At 46.1% G+C, this 20,525-nt stretch overlaps 2 protein-coding genes across 4 annotated transcripts in view; both read left to right on the forward strand.

The window, feature by feature from the left end:
- LOC308313483 (adhesion G protein-coupled receptor E5-like) overlaps nucleotides 1–5,057 on the forward strand; it is a 40,379-nt gene extending 35,322 nt beyond the window's left edge. For all 3 annotated transcript variants that reach the window (XM_080760620.1, XM_080760619.1, XM_080760621.1), the window contains 4 exons: nucleotides 114–272; nucleotides 542–710; nucleotides 922–1,017; nucleotides 2,010–5,057. In XM_080760620.1, coding sequence (XP_080616746.1) covers nucleotides 114–272; nucleotides 542–710; nucleotides 922–1,017; nucleotides 2,010–2,051 — 466 coding nt within the window. In that variant the 3' untranslated portion in view covers nucleotides 2,052–5,057. The remainder of the gene's footprint in view (nucleotides 1–113; nucleotides 273–541; nucleotides 711–921; nucleotides 1,018–2,009) is intronic.
- Nucleotides 5,058–7,737: 2,680 nt separating this feature from the next.
- On the forward strand, nucleotides 7,738–20,055 carry LOC308312424 (uncharacterized protein; the record flags this gene model as incomplete). The annotated part of the gene is made up of 4 exons (XM_080759030.1): nucleotides 7,738–8,088; nucleotides 11,384–11,455; nucleotides 14,999–15,282; nucleotides 19,852–20,055. Exons 1-4 carry the CDS (start codon nucleotides 7,839–7,841, stop codon nucleotides 20,053–20,055), a joined length of 810 nt encoding a protein of 269 aa, XP_080615156.1. The 5' UTR covers nucleotides 7,738–7,838.
- Nucleotides 20,056–20,525: the final 470 nt, after the last annotated feature.

Here is a 20,525-nt window from a genome sequence, read left to right on the forward strand (position 1 = left end):
TCTCTCTCTCTCTCTCTCTCTCTCTCTCTCTCTCTCTCTCTCTCTCTCTCTCTCTCTCCTTGCGGTCACTAACGTGTCTCTCTCTCTCTCTGTCTCTCTCTCGTCCCGGTCAGCTGCTGGCTGTCTCTGGAGCACGGCTTCATCTGGAGCTTCTACGGCCCTGTGTGCCTCATCATCGTCCTCAACGTGTTCTTCTTCATGGTCACCGTGTGGAAGCTGGCCCAGAAGTTCACCAGCATCAACCCTGACCTGTCCAAGCTGCGCAAAATCAAGTCAGTCTCTGTCTGTCTGTCTGTGTCTGTGTCTGTGTCTGTGTGTGACATGTGACACTAGTCTATGGTTGGTAAAGCTAGACATCCAGACTTAGGTCCACAGTGCGTGTTTGATCTATAACGTTCAAGTCCCACTGCAGCGTATAACATTGGTCCGGTTCCTATCGTAGCAAAATAATGTAGATCTGCTATTTCTGAAAAAACACACCCACAGCTGTTTGTTCTGACGTATAGGGTGTGTTTGTTTTGTGTCTCCCTCTCCTCTCCAGAGCCTTCACGGTGACCGCCATAGCACAGATGTGCGTGTTGGGTCTCATGTGGGTGTTCGGGGCCTTCCTGTTCGCGCCGGCAGTCGTGGCGGTGGAGTACATGTTCGTTATCCTCAACAGCCTGCAGGGTGTGCTCATATTCGTCCTGCACTGCCTGCTGTCGAAGCAGGTACAGCATAATGGGGTTTTTACACACACGCACGCACAGCACGCACACACATATGCACGCAGACAGACAGACAGACAGACAGACAGACAGACAGACAGACAGACAGACAGACAGACAGACAGACAGACAGACAAGTTAACGCGTGTACTGTACCAGTCAAACCAATAAAACCTGAGTATTCCATTGAGTGGTGTAATGCCGCCCCCTGCAGGTCAGGGAGGAGTACGTCAACTTCTTCTCCTGCATCCGACCCAAGAAGAAGTACTCTGACCTGAGCACCACCAACCCTTCATCTTCCTCTTCTCACGTAAGTTACTGTACTGTACTGTACTGCGCTGTGCTGTACTGTACTGTACTGTACTGTACTGTACTGTACTGTACTGTACTGTACTGTACTGTACTGTACTGTACTGTACTGAGCACCACCAACCCTTCATCTTCCTCTTCTCACGTAAGTTGCTGTACTGTACTGTACTGTACTGTACTGTACTGTACTGTACTGTACTGTACTGTACTGTACTGTACTGTACTGAGCACCACCAACCCTTCATCTTCCTCTTCTCACATAAGTTACTGTACTGGTCAGGCTCGTTTGAAGCACGGGTATATATGGCTATTTCAACCAATCAGATTGCTTCCTAGTCGACACTATACCTGTTTGTATCATTTAGACCAGGGCTGGGCAGCTTTGACGATGGAGAGGGCCACTATATTTCCACACTCACTCCAGAGGGCCACATTGACCACTAGAGGGCCACATTGACCACTAGAGGGCCACTATGTATCGCCACATTGCATATTAGTATTGTAGCTCAAAACGCGTCGCGCTGCGATGCGTTTTGAGCTTGTAGCTCAGCATTTGTTTTGCTATATTTGAATTGAAATCCTGAATTATTTTTTTGCAATTTCTAAATTGCAATCCTGAAAAGTATATATTTTTTTAATTTAATTTCTAATACCTTTCAAATGCCTTTAATTCTAGTTATGTTAACCTTATGAACAAAATACAAATACATTGGACATAAACAAAGTTAATACAATTTTAATACTTACTCATTGAGCTACTACTTTAGACTGAAGTAATACTCAAAGCCTGGTCGTGTTTGCATATGTTTGAAATTTTAACAGCTGAAATCAATACTATATCAGTATTGTGATATTAACCTGAGGGCCGCATTAGGTGAAGGTGGGGGCCGCATGTGGCCCCCGGGCATGATTTAAATTGTGTGTGTGTGTGTGTGTGCGTGTGTGTGTGTGTGTGTGTGTGTGTGTGTGTGTGTGTGTGTGTGTGTCTTTTAGGGGAACCGGAGCGCTCGTCACACAGGAGAATCAAGAATATGAAGAACTCCACCTCCGTCCATCCGTTATCCATCCGTTATCGATCCCCCCCCCCCCCCCCCCCTATCCGTTATCTTTTGCTGAGTGTGTATTCTGACGTCGGGTGATGTCCAATACACATTAAAAAAAAAATTGTCCCACGATTTTGTAACCCATTTTTCACCCCTGTGTCAATCATATAATGTGATCCTGGGCTCTACACACCCTCCGCCAACCTAGTCCCCATATATGGGGGACAAGGGGAGACCAACCTAGTCCCCATATATGGGGGACAAGGGGAGACAAACCTAGTCCCCATATATGGGGGACAAGGGGAGACCAACCTAGTCCCCATATATGGGGGACAAGGGGAGAGCAACGGACTTGAACTCATGCTTCCTTCATGCCTGAGTGTCCAAGTTGCTCCTTTGCACCTGACAGGGGGGAGTTTCCCTGGTTGGACGTAGCGCGTGGAAGGAACACGTTATTCCAACCAGTTCCTTTCCCCCTCCATCAGGCGCCAAGGCTGGCCAGGGGGAGGCAGTTTAGAGACCAGGATTACTGCATGTTTTTTTGTGAGGGTACCTAACATGCAAACTCCACACAGAAAGGCCCTTTCGCCAACCCCGCCTTCGGGTATGGGCAATATATCCATTCTACCGAGGCTGCCAGGATTGTTTCATTACCTCGGGAGCACAACGCCAAAGTGAAGACATGGCCGCTTTTACTCTGACCCCCCCCCCCCCTCCGTTAAGAAAATATAGAAATATTTTGCTAGCTTACCTTGCTTTCGTTTTCATTTATACGCTAAATAGTCCAAAGCGTTCATATTTTGAACGAGAGGCGGATGAGAGGTCAGAAATGCAGAGCTTAGTATATCCATCAGATCAAAACCACGGAGAGCGCCCTGGATCAGGAGAGACGATGCGTTCTATCTGCCGCGCTAACAGCTAAGTCAACGGGACGCTAATATGAAGGATAAGAGCGAAGCGTAGGCCTACGGTGGCCTTGGAGTCAAACTCAAAAAAAAGAAAGAAAAGAACAGAATTCAGAATGTTCTTCTCTCGTTTGGTATCATTGAGGATGCCTTTGAATCCGTCGGTGTCTTAGAGTATATATTAATAGAGACGGCACCGGATTTTATTCAATTCAAAGGAGCTTTATTGGCACGATGAATACGACATATAACGTTATTGGGCTGCATTCAAAGATACCTGACTTGTGTCTGAACACAGCTTTGATGGATGTGTTCAAATCACCTGCAGCCCAAGTGAAAATATACTGCAGCCCAGTGGTTCCCAAAGTGGGGTCCGGGGACCCCCAGGGGTCCTTGAGGGAGTTCCACGGAGTCCCCAGCTAAATGGTAGTTTGGAACCAAATGGACCCTTATGGGTCTGTAACTCTGAGAGTGTAAAAATGGAACAAAATTGATCCTAACATGGTCCATTTTGGTTCCATTTATACACTCTCAGAGTTAAATAAACATTGATTTTACAATATAAATTGGGGTCCCTGGCATATCTATTCAAATGGGGGTTCCCTGGCATATCTATTCAAATTGAGGGTCCCTGGCATATCTATTCAAATGGGGGGTCCCTGGCATATCTATTCAAATTGAGGGTCCCTGGCATATCTATTCAAATGGGGGGTCCCTGGCATATCTATTCAAATGGGGGGTCCCTGGCATATCTATTCAAATTGAGGGTCCCTGGCATATCTATTCAAATGGGGGGTCCCTGGCATATCTATTCAAATGGGGGGTCCGCGGGCTAATTAGTGTCAATTTGGGGGTCCTTGACTTGAAAAGTTAAAATGAAATAAATAAAGCAAAGGTACTTTCATTAAATCACCCACAACATATCACAGTATTGATAAGCTGTATAGATTCTAGATATTTATTTCTAAAAGCACACATTATATATATATATATATATATATATATATATATATATATACGAAAAGGAAGTATTTGGTGCAATGCTCTGTTGACGTGTTGACGTGTAACACTGGCATAAAAACTGTAAATGCTGTATTTTATGTATACAAAAACAGAAGAAATTAAAACAGGAGCATTGTCTACGTTTAAAGTGAAAGATTCTTCCAATCGTCCTCATTATTCTTTGATGGATATTGACCAATGGTGATGAGTCCCGTTGGTGATGACAGACACATGTGCATCGCTGTAGATTTTAAACGACGATGTTGGAACAAAATAAGTGACATTACGGTCACTTATGGCTCTTCTTTACCGCAAGTAATTATGTTATAATTCACAATCTGTGTTCTAGGGCTTGTATTGGATCTTTGGTGAAGATTTATTTTGCTATACAGTGGATGGATGCTCGTTGCCAAGTATTCCACTCCGATGTTGTTTTGTTGCCACGTACAGCAGTGGTTTTCAACCCTTTTCATATCAAGGCCCATTATTTATTTATTGGGAATTTGAGCCACGGAACCACCATTTGATGACATTTAGCATCTCAGACCCAAAACGTAGAATATTTAGTTGCCGTTGGACGAGATTTTGTCCACAATTCCATGCTGTATTGATGTTGGTACCATTAGGACTAGGAGAGATACCAGGCTGTATTGATGTCTATAAGGGGTCCATTTGGTTACCAACTGTCCATCATTTAACTGGGGACCATGCACCTCAAGGACCCACTGGTTGAAAACCACTGGCGTACAGCCATAGCTTATGTCGCTGAATTGAGGACCTGGACCAGTAGGCCAATAGAAGATATGTTGAATTGTTATTGTTATTGTTATTGCACTTTCCTTTTGACCGTCGACATTTTTTGCTCTTTCATGTCAAGATGTAGCCTTAATGTTTAAGCGGGGGGAGTTCCACACGGTATTTTCTATTTGTATTTTTTGTTTTTTTGTGTGAATGTCTTAAGAAAGGCTTTCCCAAGTTTGAATGTATACTATATTATGAACATATTTTTCTATTTTGTTGTTGTGTTTTATATGTTGGTACTTCTTAAACATTTCACCAAAAAAATTGTATTAAAGCAAACATGACAATAATCTGAGATGTGTTTGCATCGTGGGTGTATAAAGACAGTGTGCAAATCTTGTATGTTTGGATCATAATTATAATAATATTAATATTAATTCCTACTCGGTCTGTGTCTCATAGGAGGGCTGTGGGCAGTTCAGAAACCAGTCTGTGTCTCATAGGAGGGCTGTGGGCAGTCCAGGAACCAGTCTGTGTCTCATAGGAGGGCTGTGGGCAGTTCAGAAACCAGTCTGTGTCTCATAGGAGGGCTGTGGGCAGTCCAGGAACCAGTCTGTGTCTCATAGGAGGGCTGTGGGCAGTCCAGGAACCAGTCAGTGTCTCATAGGAGGGCTGTGGGCAGTTCAGAAACCAGTCAGTGTATCATAGGAGGGCTGTGGGCAGTCCAAACCAGTCTGTGTCTCATAGGAGGGCTGTGGGCGGTTCAGAAACCAGTCTGTGTCTCATAGGAGGGCTGTGGGCAGTCCAGGAACCAGTCTGTGTCTCATAGGAGGGCTGTGGGCGGTTCAGAAACCAGTCTGTGTCTCATAGGAGGGCTGTGGGCAGTCCAGGAACCAGTCTGTGTCTCATAGGAGGGCTGTGGGCAGTTCATAAACCAGTCTGTGTCTCATAGGAGGGCTGTGGGCAGTCCAGGAACCAGTCTGTGTCTCATAGGAGGGCTGTGGGCAGTTTAAGAACCAGTCTGTGTCTCATAGGAGGGCTGTGGGCAGTTCAGAAACCAGTCTGTGTCTCATAGGAGGGCTTTGGGCAGTTCAGAAACCAGTCTGTGTCTCATAGGATGGCTGTGTGCAGTTCAGAAACCAGTCTGTGTCTCATAGGATGGCTGTGGGCAGTTCAGAAACCAGTCTGTGTATCATAGGAGGGCTGTGGACAGTTCAGAAACCAGTCTGTGTCTCATAGGAGGGCTGTGGGCAGTCCAGGAACCAGTCTGTGTCTCATAGGAGGGCTGTGGGCAGTTCAGAAACCAGTCTGTGTCTCATAGGAGGGCTGTGGGCAGTTCAGAAACCAGTCTGTGTCTCATAGGAGGGCTGTGGGCAGTTCAGGAACCAGTCTGTGTCTCATAGGAGGGCTGTGGGCAGTTCAGAAACCAGTCAGTGTCTCATAGGAGGGCTGTGGGCAGTTCAGAAACCAGTCAGTGTCTCATAGGAGGGCTGTGGGCAGTTCAGAAACCAGTGTGTGTCTCATAGGAGGGCTGTGGCCGGGCAGTTCAGAAACAAGTCAGTGTCTCATAGGAGGGCTGTGGGCAGTTCAGAAACCCATCCACCAGTGATATCATCGATGGGGAATACAAGCTATAGAAACTGCAGGCTTTCTAGTCCTGAAAAGTTGCAATGCGAAAATGGAAGCCATCGTTCTCACGATCTAAACATTTTTTGTAAAAAAACATGTTTTTTTTGTTTAAAAAAAATCTGCCTAATGATGTCACTGGAGGACGGTTTCTGAACTGCCCACGGCCCTCCTATGAGACACAGACTGAGTAGAACATTATTTATCATTGTTATTAGTGAGGACCTATTACTGTATATGAAGATAGGTTGAAAAGTGGTGAAGTTGTCCTTTAAGCAATATGTTATACTTTAGCTATTGAAAAATAGCAGATCTACAAGCTCGCAACGTGGCACTCGGTGCCGCGCTACGAACTTCGTTCGTCTGCTATTTAGGAAAAGTCGTGAAATTGTGGCGCACATCTTTGAATATATATTTAGAGCGAATGTTTTTAACTAACTAACTGTTCAGGAGAGGAGAAAAACTGAGTTTTAAATTTTATCCAAAACTAGTTAATAGCACATGCAGACTCTTCACATAGTAGAGCATGACTGAAATAAAATGTAAATATGAAATAAATGCATGTAGCAGTTGTAATGTTACAGTCCACAGAATACATACAGTAAATATGAAATAAATGCATGTAGCTAGGTGTAATGCTACAGTCCACGGAATACATCATAAACCATAACCCTATATATTAAACATGTTATAACTGCTCCAAAAGCTCTGCAGCAGAATGACAACGCTCCAACTGATATCTCAAAGGTATTTATTTTCACCAAGACAACGTGAAAAACTGCACTGTCTCTCTGATGTTGTATTTAAAACATATATAATCATATTCCCAAAATGATCTCACAGCTAGGCCAAATATTATTTCTGGGGGCCCAGTTTTGGCCCTCGGGCCACCTGTTGCCTACCCCTGCTGTAGGCTGTGCCTCATCAACATTATGTTTAATTATGACTCCACATCAAAAGAAAATATTTCCGACATATTTTGACTGTCCACCTACATATTTTTTTTATTGATTTAAATATGTATTAACAGTTTGCAGAATTACAGTACATTTCAAGCACAAACTCAATACAAAGACTGTTAACTGTGAGTGGACGACCCATTTAAGCATTACACTTGTTTACAACAAGGTCCATACTTTTCTGCCTTGTTGTCTAATTTATTTTCCTTAATTTTTTGTTGTTGACAAAGTGTGTGTTATTGTGTTTAGAACCTCCTCCAAAAAGACACATATTATTCCTATAAAATAATTTCAATCATCATCACCGTCCTTCTATTCAGTAACAGTTACACACCTCCTCCACCAGGTAGGAGCAGCGTCTCTTTGCATCCTTTGCTGCGCATGCTCGGCACGTTGACCCGGTAGTAAAACGCGTCTTTGTTTTCATCGTAATGGCGGCATCGAACTGGTTGCTGTGACGGTCTAACAACGAAGGAGCTCAAATATCTCATAAATCGAGTTAAAACGTCTCTTAAAGGAGTTAAAACGTCTCTTAAAGGAGTTAGAATGTCTCTTAAAGAAGGTAAAATGTATCTTAAAGAAGGTAAAACGCGTCACATGGAGTTTGTGCGGCTGGAGATAAACGGACACATGACATCGGTGGGAGAGCAGATATTGTGTGTTTTGGACAAACACACAACAAGCGGTGATGTCGGTCGGCTCAGAGTGTTTGTGTTGGAGCGCCTCAGCGCGGCCGCACAGTTCATGTGCAGCCTCTTCAAGAGAGAGATGGAGACACCGCTACACTCCGCTGCAGGTGTGTGTGTGTGTGTGTGTGTGTGTGTGTGTGTGTGTGTGTGTGTGTGTGTGTTTGATTGATTGATTGATTGAAATATTTATTAACAGTTTGCAGAATTAGCCTACAGTACATTTCAAGCACAAACTCAATACAAAGACTGTTAACTGGGAGTGGACGACCCAATTAAGCATTACACTTGTTTACAACAGGGTCCACATTGTTCAATTCATCAAAACATTTAGAGACATTTCTATGTAGCTAAAGAACAGAACAGGAATTCATCATATAGGAAGCAAAAAGGGAAAAGATAGTGAGGGAAAATGGGGGGGGGGGGGGGATTCAGATTTTACAGGGGTGCCCTTTGAGAGCGGTTTTGAAGGAGTCAAGGGATTCACATGTCTTAATGACTGTTGGTAGGGCGTTCCACATTTTGGTGGCATAGGAGCGAAAATAATTTAGTCCCTTGTTTGTGCCGAATCTGGGTTGTACATGGTTTATTGCAATCCCTCTGGTGTTGTGGGTGTGTACTTCGTTTACATTAAAGGTAGAGTCAGTGATTTCACTTAATTCAAATATCACTTATTTTTTTGTTTTGTTGTGATAATCCTCCCTACTATAGAGTGTGCTGACCATATAAGGAGTTCCTCCCTGTCCCCAGTTAACCCCTGGGGGTCAAAAAACCTTAGGTTTCGTTTTTGTTCTCTATCCTGATTGGATGAAAGCTTGTGTCCCAAGGCAAAAACGAAACCTAAGGGTTTTTGACTGAAATCACTGACACCCCCTTTAAGGAAGTATTTAGACAGGTACATGGGTAATTGGGTATCTTAGTGGTGTATCGAATCTTGTGGACCAGACCCATTGCAAGATGCTGTACTCTGTCGTCGACCCTAAGCCATCCCAGCCTGTCAAAGTGGGCAGGGGTGAGGTGGGTTCGGGGGGTGAGGCCAAGTAGGAGCCTTACCAGTTTGTTTTGGGAGGTCTGGAGCCTTGTTTTAAGGGCCTTTGAGGTGCTGTGGTACCAAGAGGTGGATGCATGGTCAAAGAAACCTTGTACGAGGGCTCCTGTTAAGGTCTTCAAGGTGTTTTTGCTGACCAGTGAGGAGATCCTGTAAAGGAATCTTGTTCTTTGATTGACTTTTTTGATTACGTTGGTGGCCATTTTATCACCGGAAAGATTGGCCTCCAGGATGGAACCTGGGTAGGTAATTTGATCTTTTCGTGTGATAATGTTGTCGCCCACTCTAACCAAGAAGCCATTTGCCTTGCTGAGATTACTATTTGATCCGAAGAGAATGGATTCAGTTTTTCCCAGGTGTAAGGATAGTTTGTTATCAGCGAGCCAGGTGCAGATTCTACCGAGTTCAGAGCTCTGTGTGTGTGTGTCATTTCTCAAACATGTTCATGTCAAATTATAGCTCCGTTTGTAACCTCATAAATCTACACTTCCTGGGCGGAGGCGGTCCGACAATGCTGCTGTCGCCGCAATTCAGCGTCAGTGCCAGTCAATGCAGGGCTCGAAATTAACTTTTTTTCTTGGTAGCACCAGTGCTCCCAAATTAAAAAGTTAGGAGCACTAGCAAAAAATTAGGAGCACATACCAAAAAAGTAAGGAGCACAGACAATATATATAACGCAATACATAATGTAGCACTGAGCACTGCAGAGTTGATCATCACATGCCGGGTTGTCCCCACAGGTCTCATCAAATGTCCACCAAATGACAAATTTAACCAACCAATCACATGAATTCAGTTCTTCGTGAGATGATGTATAATGATAAAGAGCGCCTCACTTCACATAGGTGTGATTTTTAAATCATGCATTGTCCTGGGGCCAGCAGTAACGTGTCTGCAATCACGCCAATGATGTTGGCACATGACTTATCATTGGCGTAACTTAAGTCATGTTTATGTCAATGCCATTCTTTTTCTGTAAACTAATAAAAGGTTTAAACTTAGTGAAGGCTAGCTCTTCTTTAGCTATGGTGTATGCAGTATTGAATTAAAATTTCAGCTCTGCCTCTTGGGCTGAGAGAGCAGCAGCATTTTGTCGACCTATATCACCAATCCTACTTTTTGGGGTAACACATTTGTCCCGACATGATACATCTGTTGTGTTTCGTGCTGCCAGCGTGTTTTGTATTGCCCATTTGCCCCGTCCTCAAACCGAAGCCACTCAAATTCCTTTAGCCATTCTTTCCTAAAGCAATATGCTCTCTTCGGTTTCTTAGCTACAGGTGGTCTGTTGGCATTCTCGTCGGCATCGCTGTTATCAACGACAATGTCAACAGCGTCAGCGACTACACTATTGACTTCATTTAGAACAGCAGGCGGTGGCTTACTAAATAAATCAACAATAGTTCGCTTAATCTTCAACGTAACTCGCACACTAGCTTAGCTTCTTCTTATTTTTCCTTTCCCGCATCTGTCACTGTGCTTCTCCGGACAAGGGAAAGGAAGAGGGTGGGCGGGCTCTAAGGCTACTTTAACCAATCTAAAATTAGCATGCGTGTTGGGCACATGAAAGCTCACGTTTGATAGGACAAAATGGTTGACTGTCATCTCATGCACTTGCTGACTGGCAACAAATGGGAAGAGAGAGAGAGAGAGAGAGAGAGAGAGAGAGAGAGACGGGGAAATAACATGCTTTTTGGAGAGAAAAAAAGGCGCACCAGATTGTTTTCTCCCCATCGCACTGGTGCTCCTAATTATATTTATTGGTCGCATTGATCAAATTTCGGGAGCATATGCGACCAAAATGGTCGCTATTTCGAGCCCTGCAATGCATGGACACAAGTTATTATTAGGCAAATTATAGTTGTTTAAAGTGAAATACTCGTAAATTCATCACAGATACACACATACGCTAAGTTTATCATGTCAACGCTAAGTTTAATTATGACATCATACTAAGTTTAATTATGACATGTCAACACTGTTTAATTATGACATAATGACAACACTGTTTAATTATGACATCATGACAACACTGTTTAATTATGACAATATGTTTGTTATCGTTGGATAAGATGTCCACATTTCCATGCTGTATTGATGTTGGTACCATTAGGAGAGATAACAAGCAAACGATCAAAATATCAATTCTTCTACACATTCTCTAATTGTGTAGACTTCTTATAATTTAAATAATAATGCAGATGTTTAACAATAATTGAACCCTTGAGAGTGTAAAATGGAACCAAATCGACACAAAAGGGTTCATTTGGTTTCATTTTTTACACTCTCAAGTCGACTAGTCCTAGTTAGCTGGGATCAATAGCTTGACATTATTTTTATTTTTTTGGTGAACACAGGTGGAGGAATTGGAGAAAAAAAGAAGAAAGACAAAGAAATAAAGAAAAGGTCCAAAGGAAAGAAAAAGACGGGTGAGAAAGAAACAAAATTATATCTGTATTCTACATGTATGTAAATATTGTTGCTAAAAACAATACATTCTTCATTGTTTCACCTGAAGATGGAGTGATAACAATACATTATTCATTGTTTCACCTGAAGATGGAGTGATAACAATACATTATTCATTGTTTCACCTGAAGATGGAGTGATAACAATACATTATTCATTGTTTCACCTGAAGATGGAGTGATAACAATACATTATTCAGTGTTTCCTGCAGGAAAAAGCTTTGGCATGGTGCTGGGCGCGGGGGGGGGGGGGGGGGGGGGCTTTTGAATTAATCAAATTTTGAATTTGATTAAATTTGATTCATTCATTCATTCATTTGATTCATTAATTAATAAGATTAATAAAGTAAGATTCATTTGTATTATTGCTCTTGTAATGCTATTGGAGACACTGGGGGGACACTAGGGGACACTGGGCAGGCACTGGGGAGGCACTGGGAAGACACTGGGGAGGCACTGAGGAGGCACTGGGGAGGCACTGGGGAGACACTGGAGAGGCACTGGGGAGACACTGGGGAGGCACTGGGGAGACACTGGAGAGGCACTGGGGAGACACTGGGGAGGCACTGGAGAGACACTGGGGAGGCACTGAGGAGGCACTGGGGAGACACTGGAGAGGCACTGGGGAGACACTGGGGAGGCACTGGAGAGACACTGGGGAGGCACTCAGGGGAAAACTGGGGAGGCACTGGGGAGACACTGGGGAGACACTGGGGAGACACTGGGGAGGCACTGGGGAGACACTATGGAGACACTAGGGAGGCACTGGAGAGACACTGGGGAGACACTGGGGAGGCACTCGGGAAAACTGGGGAGGCACTGGGGAGACACTGGGGAGGCACTCAGGGGAAAACTGGGGAGGCACTCAGGGAGACACTGGGGAGGCACTGGGGAGGCACTGAGGGGACACTGGGGAGGCACTGGGAAGACACTGGGGAGGCACTGAGGGGACACTGGGGATGCACTGCAGGCACTGGGGAGGCACTCAGGGGGACACTGGGGGGCACTGCATGGGCAGACACTGGGGTGGCACTTGGGGAGGCACAGGGGGGGTACTGGACATTTCATATCACACACACACCATGATTCAATAGCCCCCTCAAAAAAAAGCTTGGCATGGCGCGATTTATTTCAAGCATGGCGCAGCGCCATGCCAACAACATTGTGCAGGAAACCCTGTTATTCATTGTTTCACCTGAAGATGGAGTGATAACAATACATTATTCGTTGTTTCACCTGAAGATGGAGTGATAGTACTTTAGTTCCTCAATGATTGTTTGATCTGGGTTAGACTAAGCAATAATTCCTCCCCACACACATTTGATAGATTGATTTTATTGGAGGCGCGGCCGCTTGTCCCGGGACTCCAGGGGCCAGGGACTCCAGGGGCCCTGCGTCTCCAGGGGCCCTGCGTCTCCAGGGGCCCTGCGTCTCCAGGGGCCCTGCATCTCCAGGGGCCCTGCGTCTCCAGGGGCCCTGCGTCTCCAGGGGCCCTGCGTCTCCAAGGGCCCTGCGTCTCCAGGGGCCCTGCGTCTCCATGGGCCCTGCGATTCCAGGGGCCCTGTGTCTCCAGGGGCCCTGCGTCTCCAGGGGCCCTGCGTCTCCAGGGGCCCTGCGTCTCCATCGGCCCTGCGTCTCCAGGGGCCCTGCGTCTCCAGGGGCCCTGTGTCTCCAGGGGCCCTGTGTCTCCAGGGGCCCTGCGTCTCCAGGGGCCCTGCGTTTCCAGGGGCCCTGCGTCTCCAGGGGCCCTGCGTCTCCATCGGCCCTGCGTCTCCAGGGGCCCTGTGTCTCCAGGGGCCCTGCGGCTCCAGGGGCCCTGCGTCTCCAGGGGCCCTGCGTCTCCAGGGGCCCTGCGTCCCTAGGGGCCCTGTGTCTCCAGGGGCCCTGCGGCTCAAGGGGCCCTGCGGCTCCTTGGAACCACATATCTTTAGATGGGGGTCGGCGGCCAATTATATATAGTTTTTGGGGTCCTTGACATGACAAACTTTGAGATCCACTGATATAGAAACATAGGGGTTTTCTGAAAACTGTCACGATTTAAAAGACATTTGTAGAAAATGTGCTTGTGATACTGTGGAGGATATATTTTCAACGCAAATGTGTACTGGCTCGTTGGTATAACAACAAGCACTGCACTCGCTAGCCTGCTACTAGCTCGCTGCACTCGCTAGCCTGCAACTAGCTCACTGCACTCGCTAGCCTGCTACTAGCTTGCTGCACTCGCTAGCCTGCTACTAGCTCACTGACTGCACTCGCTAGCCTGCTACTAGCTCACTGACTGCTACTAGCTCACTGACTGCACTCGCTAGCCTGCTACTAGCTCACTGCACTTGCTAGCCTGCTACTAGCTCACTGACTGCACTCGCTAGCCTGCTTCTAGCTCACTGACTGCACTCGCTAGACTGCTTCTAGCTCGCTGCACTCGCTAGCCTGCTACTAGCTCGCTGCACTCGTTAGCCTGCTACTAGCTCACTGACTGCACTCGCTAGCCTACTACTAGCTCACTGACTGCACTCACTAGCCTGCTACTAGCTCGCTGCACTCGCTAGCCTGCTACTAGCTCGCTGCACTCGCTAGCCTGCTACTAGCTCGCTGCACTCGCTAGCCTACTACTAGCTCACTGCACTCGCTAGCCTGCTACTAGCTCACTGACTGCACTCGCTAGCCTACTAGCTTGCTGCACTCGCTAGCCTGCTTCTAGCTCGCTGCACTCGCTATTACAGACAGCAATTCCGCAGGTCTCATAGGGGTAATAAAACACTTTGGGACATTTTTGTTATTTGTATCATCAAAATATGTACATTAGAGGTCCTGTGGATGCCAAAAGTCCAAACTAGAAAAATGCGCGAGGACCCCTCCTGGGGCTTCTACAGAGAGAGAGAGAGAGAGCTAATTCCCCCACACAGTATCTCATTTCTCGCCCATTTCGGACGTGTGGCAGATCGCCAGAACCGAGCTGGCACCCTGGGCGAGCTCCCGTGGGTCTGGAAGTTTTGGGGACCCACCGGGGACCCCACACGGAGTTGCATCCACTCAGTTCACACGAATGGTGTTTTTCTTTTTTAAAGCCTCGGGCAAAGCCAAATCATGACATTAAACACACAACGATTTGTGCCGATCTCTCACACACACACACACACACACACACACACACACACAGCCTTCATGTTACTCCTACTTAACGTGCACTGCATTTAGGGTTAGGGAATAGATATGAGGTCAGTAATGGGGCGAGTCAGACCTATAGATATGGGGTCAGTAATGAGGCGAGTCAGTGCTGTTTGAACAATGTGCACCCATTTTGCAACCTGGTGATTTAGTGAGCTCGTAGATCAGCTGTTGCACCGGAGCTCGTGCGTGCGTGTGTGTGTCCACTCCTGTGTCATCCTCCTTTGTTGGATCTGCTGCGTTTTAAATGACTCAACCGATAAGTCTATTGCAACCCAGTGGAAGAGAGAGACAGAAAATGTTAATCAATTACTAATTTAATTTTTCTCCCCCTAGACGTCCTCGCCTCCACAGAGGAGGTTCCTGATGAACATCAGGAGAGGAGATCCAGTCTGGTCCAGGAGATCCAGGAGAGGAGCTCCAGTCTGGTCCAGAAGATCCAGGATACGAGCTCCAGTCTGGTCCTGGAGGAACCACAACATCAGGAAAGGAGCTCCAGTCTGGTTCAGGAGGAACCACAGCATCAGGATAGGAGATCCAGTCTGGTCCAGGAGATCCAGGAGAGGAGATCCAGTCTGGTTCAGGAGGAACCACAGCATCAGGAGAGGAGATCCAGTCTGGTCCAGGAGATCCAGGAGAGGAGATCCAGTCTGGTTCAGGAGGAACCACAGCATCAGGAGAGGAGATCCAGTCTGGTCCAGGAGATCCAGGAGAGGAGATCCAGTCTGGTTCAGGAGGAACCACAGCATCAGGAGAGGAGATCCAGTCTGGTCCAGGAGATCCAGGAGAGGAGATCCAGTCTGGTTCAGGAGGAACCACAGCATCAGGAGAGGAGATCCAGTCTGGTTCAGGAGATCCAGGAGAGGAGATCCAGTCTGGTCCAGGAGATCCAGGAGAGGAGATCCAGTCTGGTCCAGGAGATCCAGGAGAGGAGATCCAGTCTGGTCCAGGAGATCCAGGATACGAGCTCCAGTCTGGTCCTGGAGGAACCACAACATCAGGAGAGGAGCTCCAGTCTGGTTCAGGAGGAACCACAGCATCAGGAGAGGAGATCCAGTCTGGTCCAGGAGACCCAGGAGAGGAGATCCAGTCTGGTCCAGGAGATCCAGGATACGAGCTCCAGTCTGGTCCAGGAGGAACCACAACCTCCACACATTAAAGATGTACAAGAGGAGCTACTTCAAAGAGCAGAAGAGGCTGGTGGGTCAACGTTGACATTACTAGCAGTGAAAAGTGAAGATGATGATGAAAACAGAGAAACAGAGCCTGTAGCCGGCACCTCAACTGAACACATGGAAACACAAGCTTACATAGAGTACTGGGTACGATCACAACCAACTAGTGATGACCAGCTCCTCTCTTCACACTGTTCTGAAACTGACACTGCAGACAGTGATGAGTGGGAGGAGACATGGGGAGATCAGTCAGCTTTAAACACACTGAAATCACAACACAGGCTGTCCCAGGACCTGAAATCATCAAAACAAACTGACTCCATGAGGAGTCACACAGGGAAGAAACCTTTTAGTTGTACAGAGTGTGGCAAAATGTTTAATCGCAAGATAAATCTAACAATGCACATGAGGATTCATAGAGGGAAGAAACCTTTTAGCTGTACAGAGTGTGGCAAAATGTTTAATCAAAAGGGAACTCTGAAGATACACATGGTGACTCATACAGGCGAAAAGCCATTTGCGTGTACTGTATGTGGTAAAGGCTTTACTTCGACAGGTAATCTAAAACAACACATGGTGACTCATACAGGCGAAAAGCCATTTGCGTGTACTGTATGTGGTAAAGGCTTTACTTCGACAAATAATCTAAAAAAACACATGGTGACGCATACAGGCGAAAAGCCATTTGCGTGTACAGTATGTGGTAAAGGCTTTACTTTGACAGGTAAACTAAAAATACACATGAGGATTCATACAGGCGAAAAGCCATTTGCGTGTACAGTATGTGGTAAAGGCTTTACTTTGACAGGTAAACTAAAAATACACATGAGGATTCATACAGGTGAAAAGCCATTTGCTTGTACAGTATGTGGTAAAGGCTTTACTGTGACTCATGTACTAAAAAGACACATGAGGATTCATACAGGTGAAAAGCCATTTGCTTGTACAGTATGTGGTAAAGGCTTTACTGTGACTCATGATCTAAAAAGACACATGAGGATTCATACAGGCGAAATGCCATTTGCTTGTACAGTATGTGGTAAAGGCTTTACTGTGACTCGTGATCTAAAAAGACACATGATGATTCATACAGGCGAAAGGGCATTTTCTTGTACAGTATGTGGTAAAGGCTGTATTGACCCAAGAGCACTAAAAAGTCACATGAGGATTCATACAGGTGAAAAGCCCTTTTTGTGTACAGTATGTGGTACAGGCTATTTTTGTCCAAGTGATCTAACAAAACACATGACGAGTCACACAGATGAAAAGCCATTTCCTTGTACAGAGTGTGGCAAAATGTTCAAGCGCAAGCCACATCTGAAGAGACACATTGTGTCGATGCATGCAGCTGTAAAGCCATTTCCTTGTACAGTATGTGGTAAAGGCTGTCTTAGCAAAAGTCATCTAAAAACACACATGCTGACTCATACAGGCGAAAAGGCATTTTTGTGTACAGTATGTGGTAAAGGCATTGCTACTAAACAGAGTTTAACATGCCACATGAGGATTCATACAGGTGAAAGGCCATATTCTTGTACAGTATGTGGTAAAGGCTTTATTGAAACGAGATCTCTAAAAACACATATGATGACTCACACAGGTGAACAGCCCTTTCTGTGTACAGTATGTGGTAAAGGCTTTATTGAAACGAGATCTCTAAAAACACATATGATGACTCATACAGGTGAACAGGCATGTTCTTGTACAGTTTGTGGTAAAGGCTTTCTTCACGCAAATAGTCTAAAAACACACATGAGGCGAAAACATACAGGGACTCATACAGGCGAAAAGCCATTTTCTTGTACAGTATGTGGTAAAAGCTTTAGTGTAACGAATGGTCTAAAAAGTCACATGAGGACTCATACAGGTGAACAGGCACGTTCTTGTACAGTATGTGGTAAAGGCTTTTGTCATAGAAATTATCTAAAAATACACATGAGGATTCATAAAGGCGAAAAGCCATTTTTGTGTACAGTATGTGGTAAAGGCTTTTGTGGCTCGAATACTCTAAAAAGTCACATGAGGACTCATACAGGTGAACAGGCATGTTCTTGTACAGTTTGTGGTAAAGGCTTTTTTCACGCAAATAGTCTAAAAACACACATGAGGCGAAAACATACAGGGACTCATACAGGCGAAAAGCCATTTTCTTGTACAGTATGTGGTAAAGGCTTTTGTGGCTCAAATACTCTAAAAAGTCACATGAGGACTCATACAGGTGAACAGGCATGTTCTTGTACAGTTTGTGGTAAAGGCTTTTTTCACGCAAATAGTCTAAAAACACACATGAGGCGAAAACATACAGGGACTCATACAGGCGAAAAGCCATTTTCTTGTACAGTATGTGGTAAAAGCTTTAGTGTAACGAATGGTCTAAAAAGTCACATGAGGACTCATACAGGTGAACAGGCATGTTCTTGTACAGTTTGTGGTAAAGGCTTTTTTCACGCAAATGGTCTAAAAACACACATGAGGCGAAAACATACAGGCGAAAACTGAAGCCATTTTCTGGTACAGGCTTTACTCAGAGAAGATTAATCTAAAAGTACACATGAGGACTCATACAGGGTGGAAGCCATCAGTCTAAGTCATATGATCAGTCAGTCTAATCCAAGATGACAATGATGCAAAAATAAAAAGCTGTCACAGACAGACTTTTGTCATTCATTGTGCGGTCTAGGTCTTGTACGTCTAGGTCTTGTATTTCTATGTATCCCCTGGTCTAGTTTTCATGGTTCTGTGTTTGTTTGCTCCAGCTGTGTTCTCATTTTGTAATCAATTGTGTGTATCAATCTGTTTTAAGTTGTTCATGTACACCTTTATTCTGTATCAACCCATTTTGGACTGAGGTTGATTTAAAAACAAATCTGAAAAAACCCTATGTTTCTATGTCAGTGGTGCTCAACAGTTTTCATGTGAAGGACCCCCAATAATTATCTTTTTTCGGCCACGGACCCCCCCCCCCCATCTCCCAGAAGCAAATATTTTAGTTAAAAATGTTCACATGTCCCCTAGGGTAGGTACCCTCACAAGTTCTCCCCGTGTCCCCTAGGGTATAGTACCCTCACATGTTCTCCCCGTGTCCCCTAGGGTAGGTACCCTCACATGTTCTCCCCGTGTCTCCTAGGGTAGGTACCCTCACATGTTCTCCCCGTGTCCCCTAGGGTAGGTACCCTCACATGTTCTCCCCGTGTCCCCTAGTGTAGGTACCCTCACATGTTCTCCCCGTGTCCCCTAGGGTAGGTACCCTCACATGTTCTCCCCGTGTCCCCTAGGGTAGGTACCCTCACATGTTCTCCCCGTGTCTCCTAGGGTAGGTACCCTCACATGTTCGCCCCGTGTCCCCTAGGGTAGGTACCCTCACGTGTTCTCCCCGTGTCACATGTTCTCCCCGTGTCCCCTAGGGTAGGTACCCTCACAACAAAACATACAGTAATCATGGTCTCCAAACTGCCTCCCCCTGCACTGCGCAAAAAACATGGAATACGGATGTGTAGTGTATATTACAGGAAACTTCGGGTTACTTTAGTAACCTCAGTTATATAAGTGACTCGAGAGAGAGAGTCATATGGGGTCCAAGCCACTAGATGGCGCAGGCACACAGCCTAACATACACTCACGGAACAATTCCATTGGATCGTGAACTGTCGCTCATGGCGTGGTTATGTCCCCACCCACTGGGTATATAACCTAAGGTCCGCCCTGAGCAACGTCATTCCTATCAACCTGCTTTCTGACGTCTTAAAGAAGACAGAAGGGCGACTTAATGACTCTCTCTCTCGAGTCACTTATATAACTGAGGTTACTAAAGTAACCCGAAGTTATCTTAAGTACCTCTCGGAGAGAGTCATATGGGGAACATAACGCTCCCGTATGATCGCCTTCGGCTGATAGAAAATTCGACCCTAGGATCATCTCTATTGGAGAGAGACCAAACGCAAAGGAGGCCTAAGAGGCCAACCCTGCGTGCTCACCCAAAAGAGACATCCCTTATAAAAAATGTCCCCGACCCAGGGCCGACAGCTCTGCTGTTCCAGCCCCGCCGGTCAGAGGACAAGATGGTCACCCATCCCTAATGGTCAGGGGCCAGAAGGGACCCATGACCTCATGAAAGGTGTCCATGACCCAGGGCCGACAGCTCTGCTGTTCCAGCCCTGCCGGTCAGAGGACACGATGGTCACCCATCCCTACTGGTCGGGGGCCAGAAGGGACCCTTGACCCTAAAGAAGACCAGTCAGATTCCCTGACTCAGATCGGCGGCAACCCCCAGGACCGCATGTCCTAGGGTTGCAGGGGCCACATCCAGGTTATAATATGTGGCAAAGGTCGATGGAGACGACCAACTCGCCGCAGCGCAGACATCCTGAATAGGGACACCCCTGGCCAGGGCCCAGGATGTAGACAAACCTCTTGTAGAGTGTGCACGTAGGCCCTCTGGGGGTACAGCACCACACGAGGTATAGGCTAACCTTATAGCCTCCACAATCCACTGCGAGAGTCTCACTTTTGAAATGGGTTTACCCTTCCATTGTGAACCCCAGGCCACAAAGAGCTGCTCACCCAGCCTGAAGGGGGCAGTCCTTGACCTGTAAACCTTCAAGGCTCTCACCGGACAGAGACAGTGTAGTCTCTCATCCTCCACCGAAGAGAAGGGAGGAGGATGGAAAGCCGTGAGATCCACGGGCGAG

This window comes from Protomyctophum bolini (genome assembly GCF_963924005.1).
Source record: "Protomyctophum bolini genome assembly, chromosome: 3".
Taxonomy (NCBI): Eukaryota; Metazoa; Chordata; class Actinopteri; order Myctophiformes; family Myctophidae; genus Protomyctophum; species Protomyctophum bolini.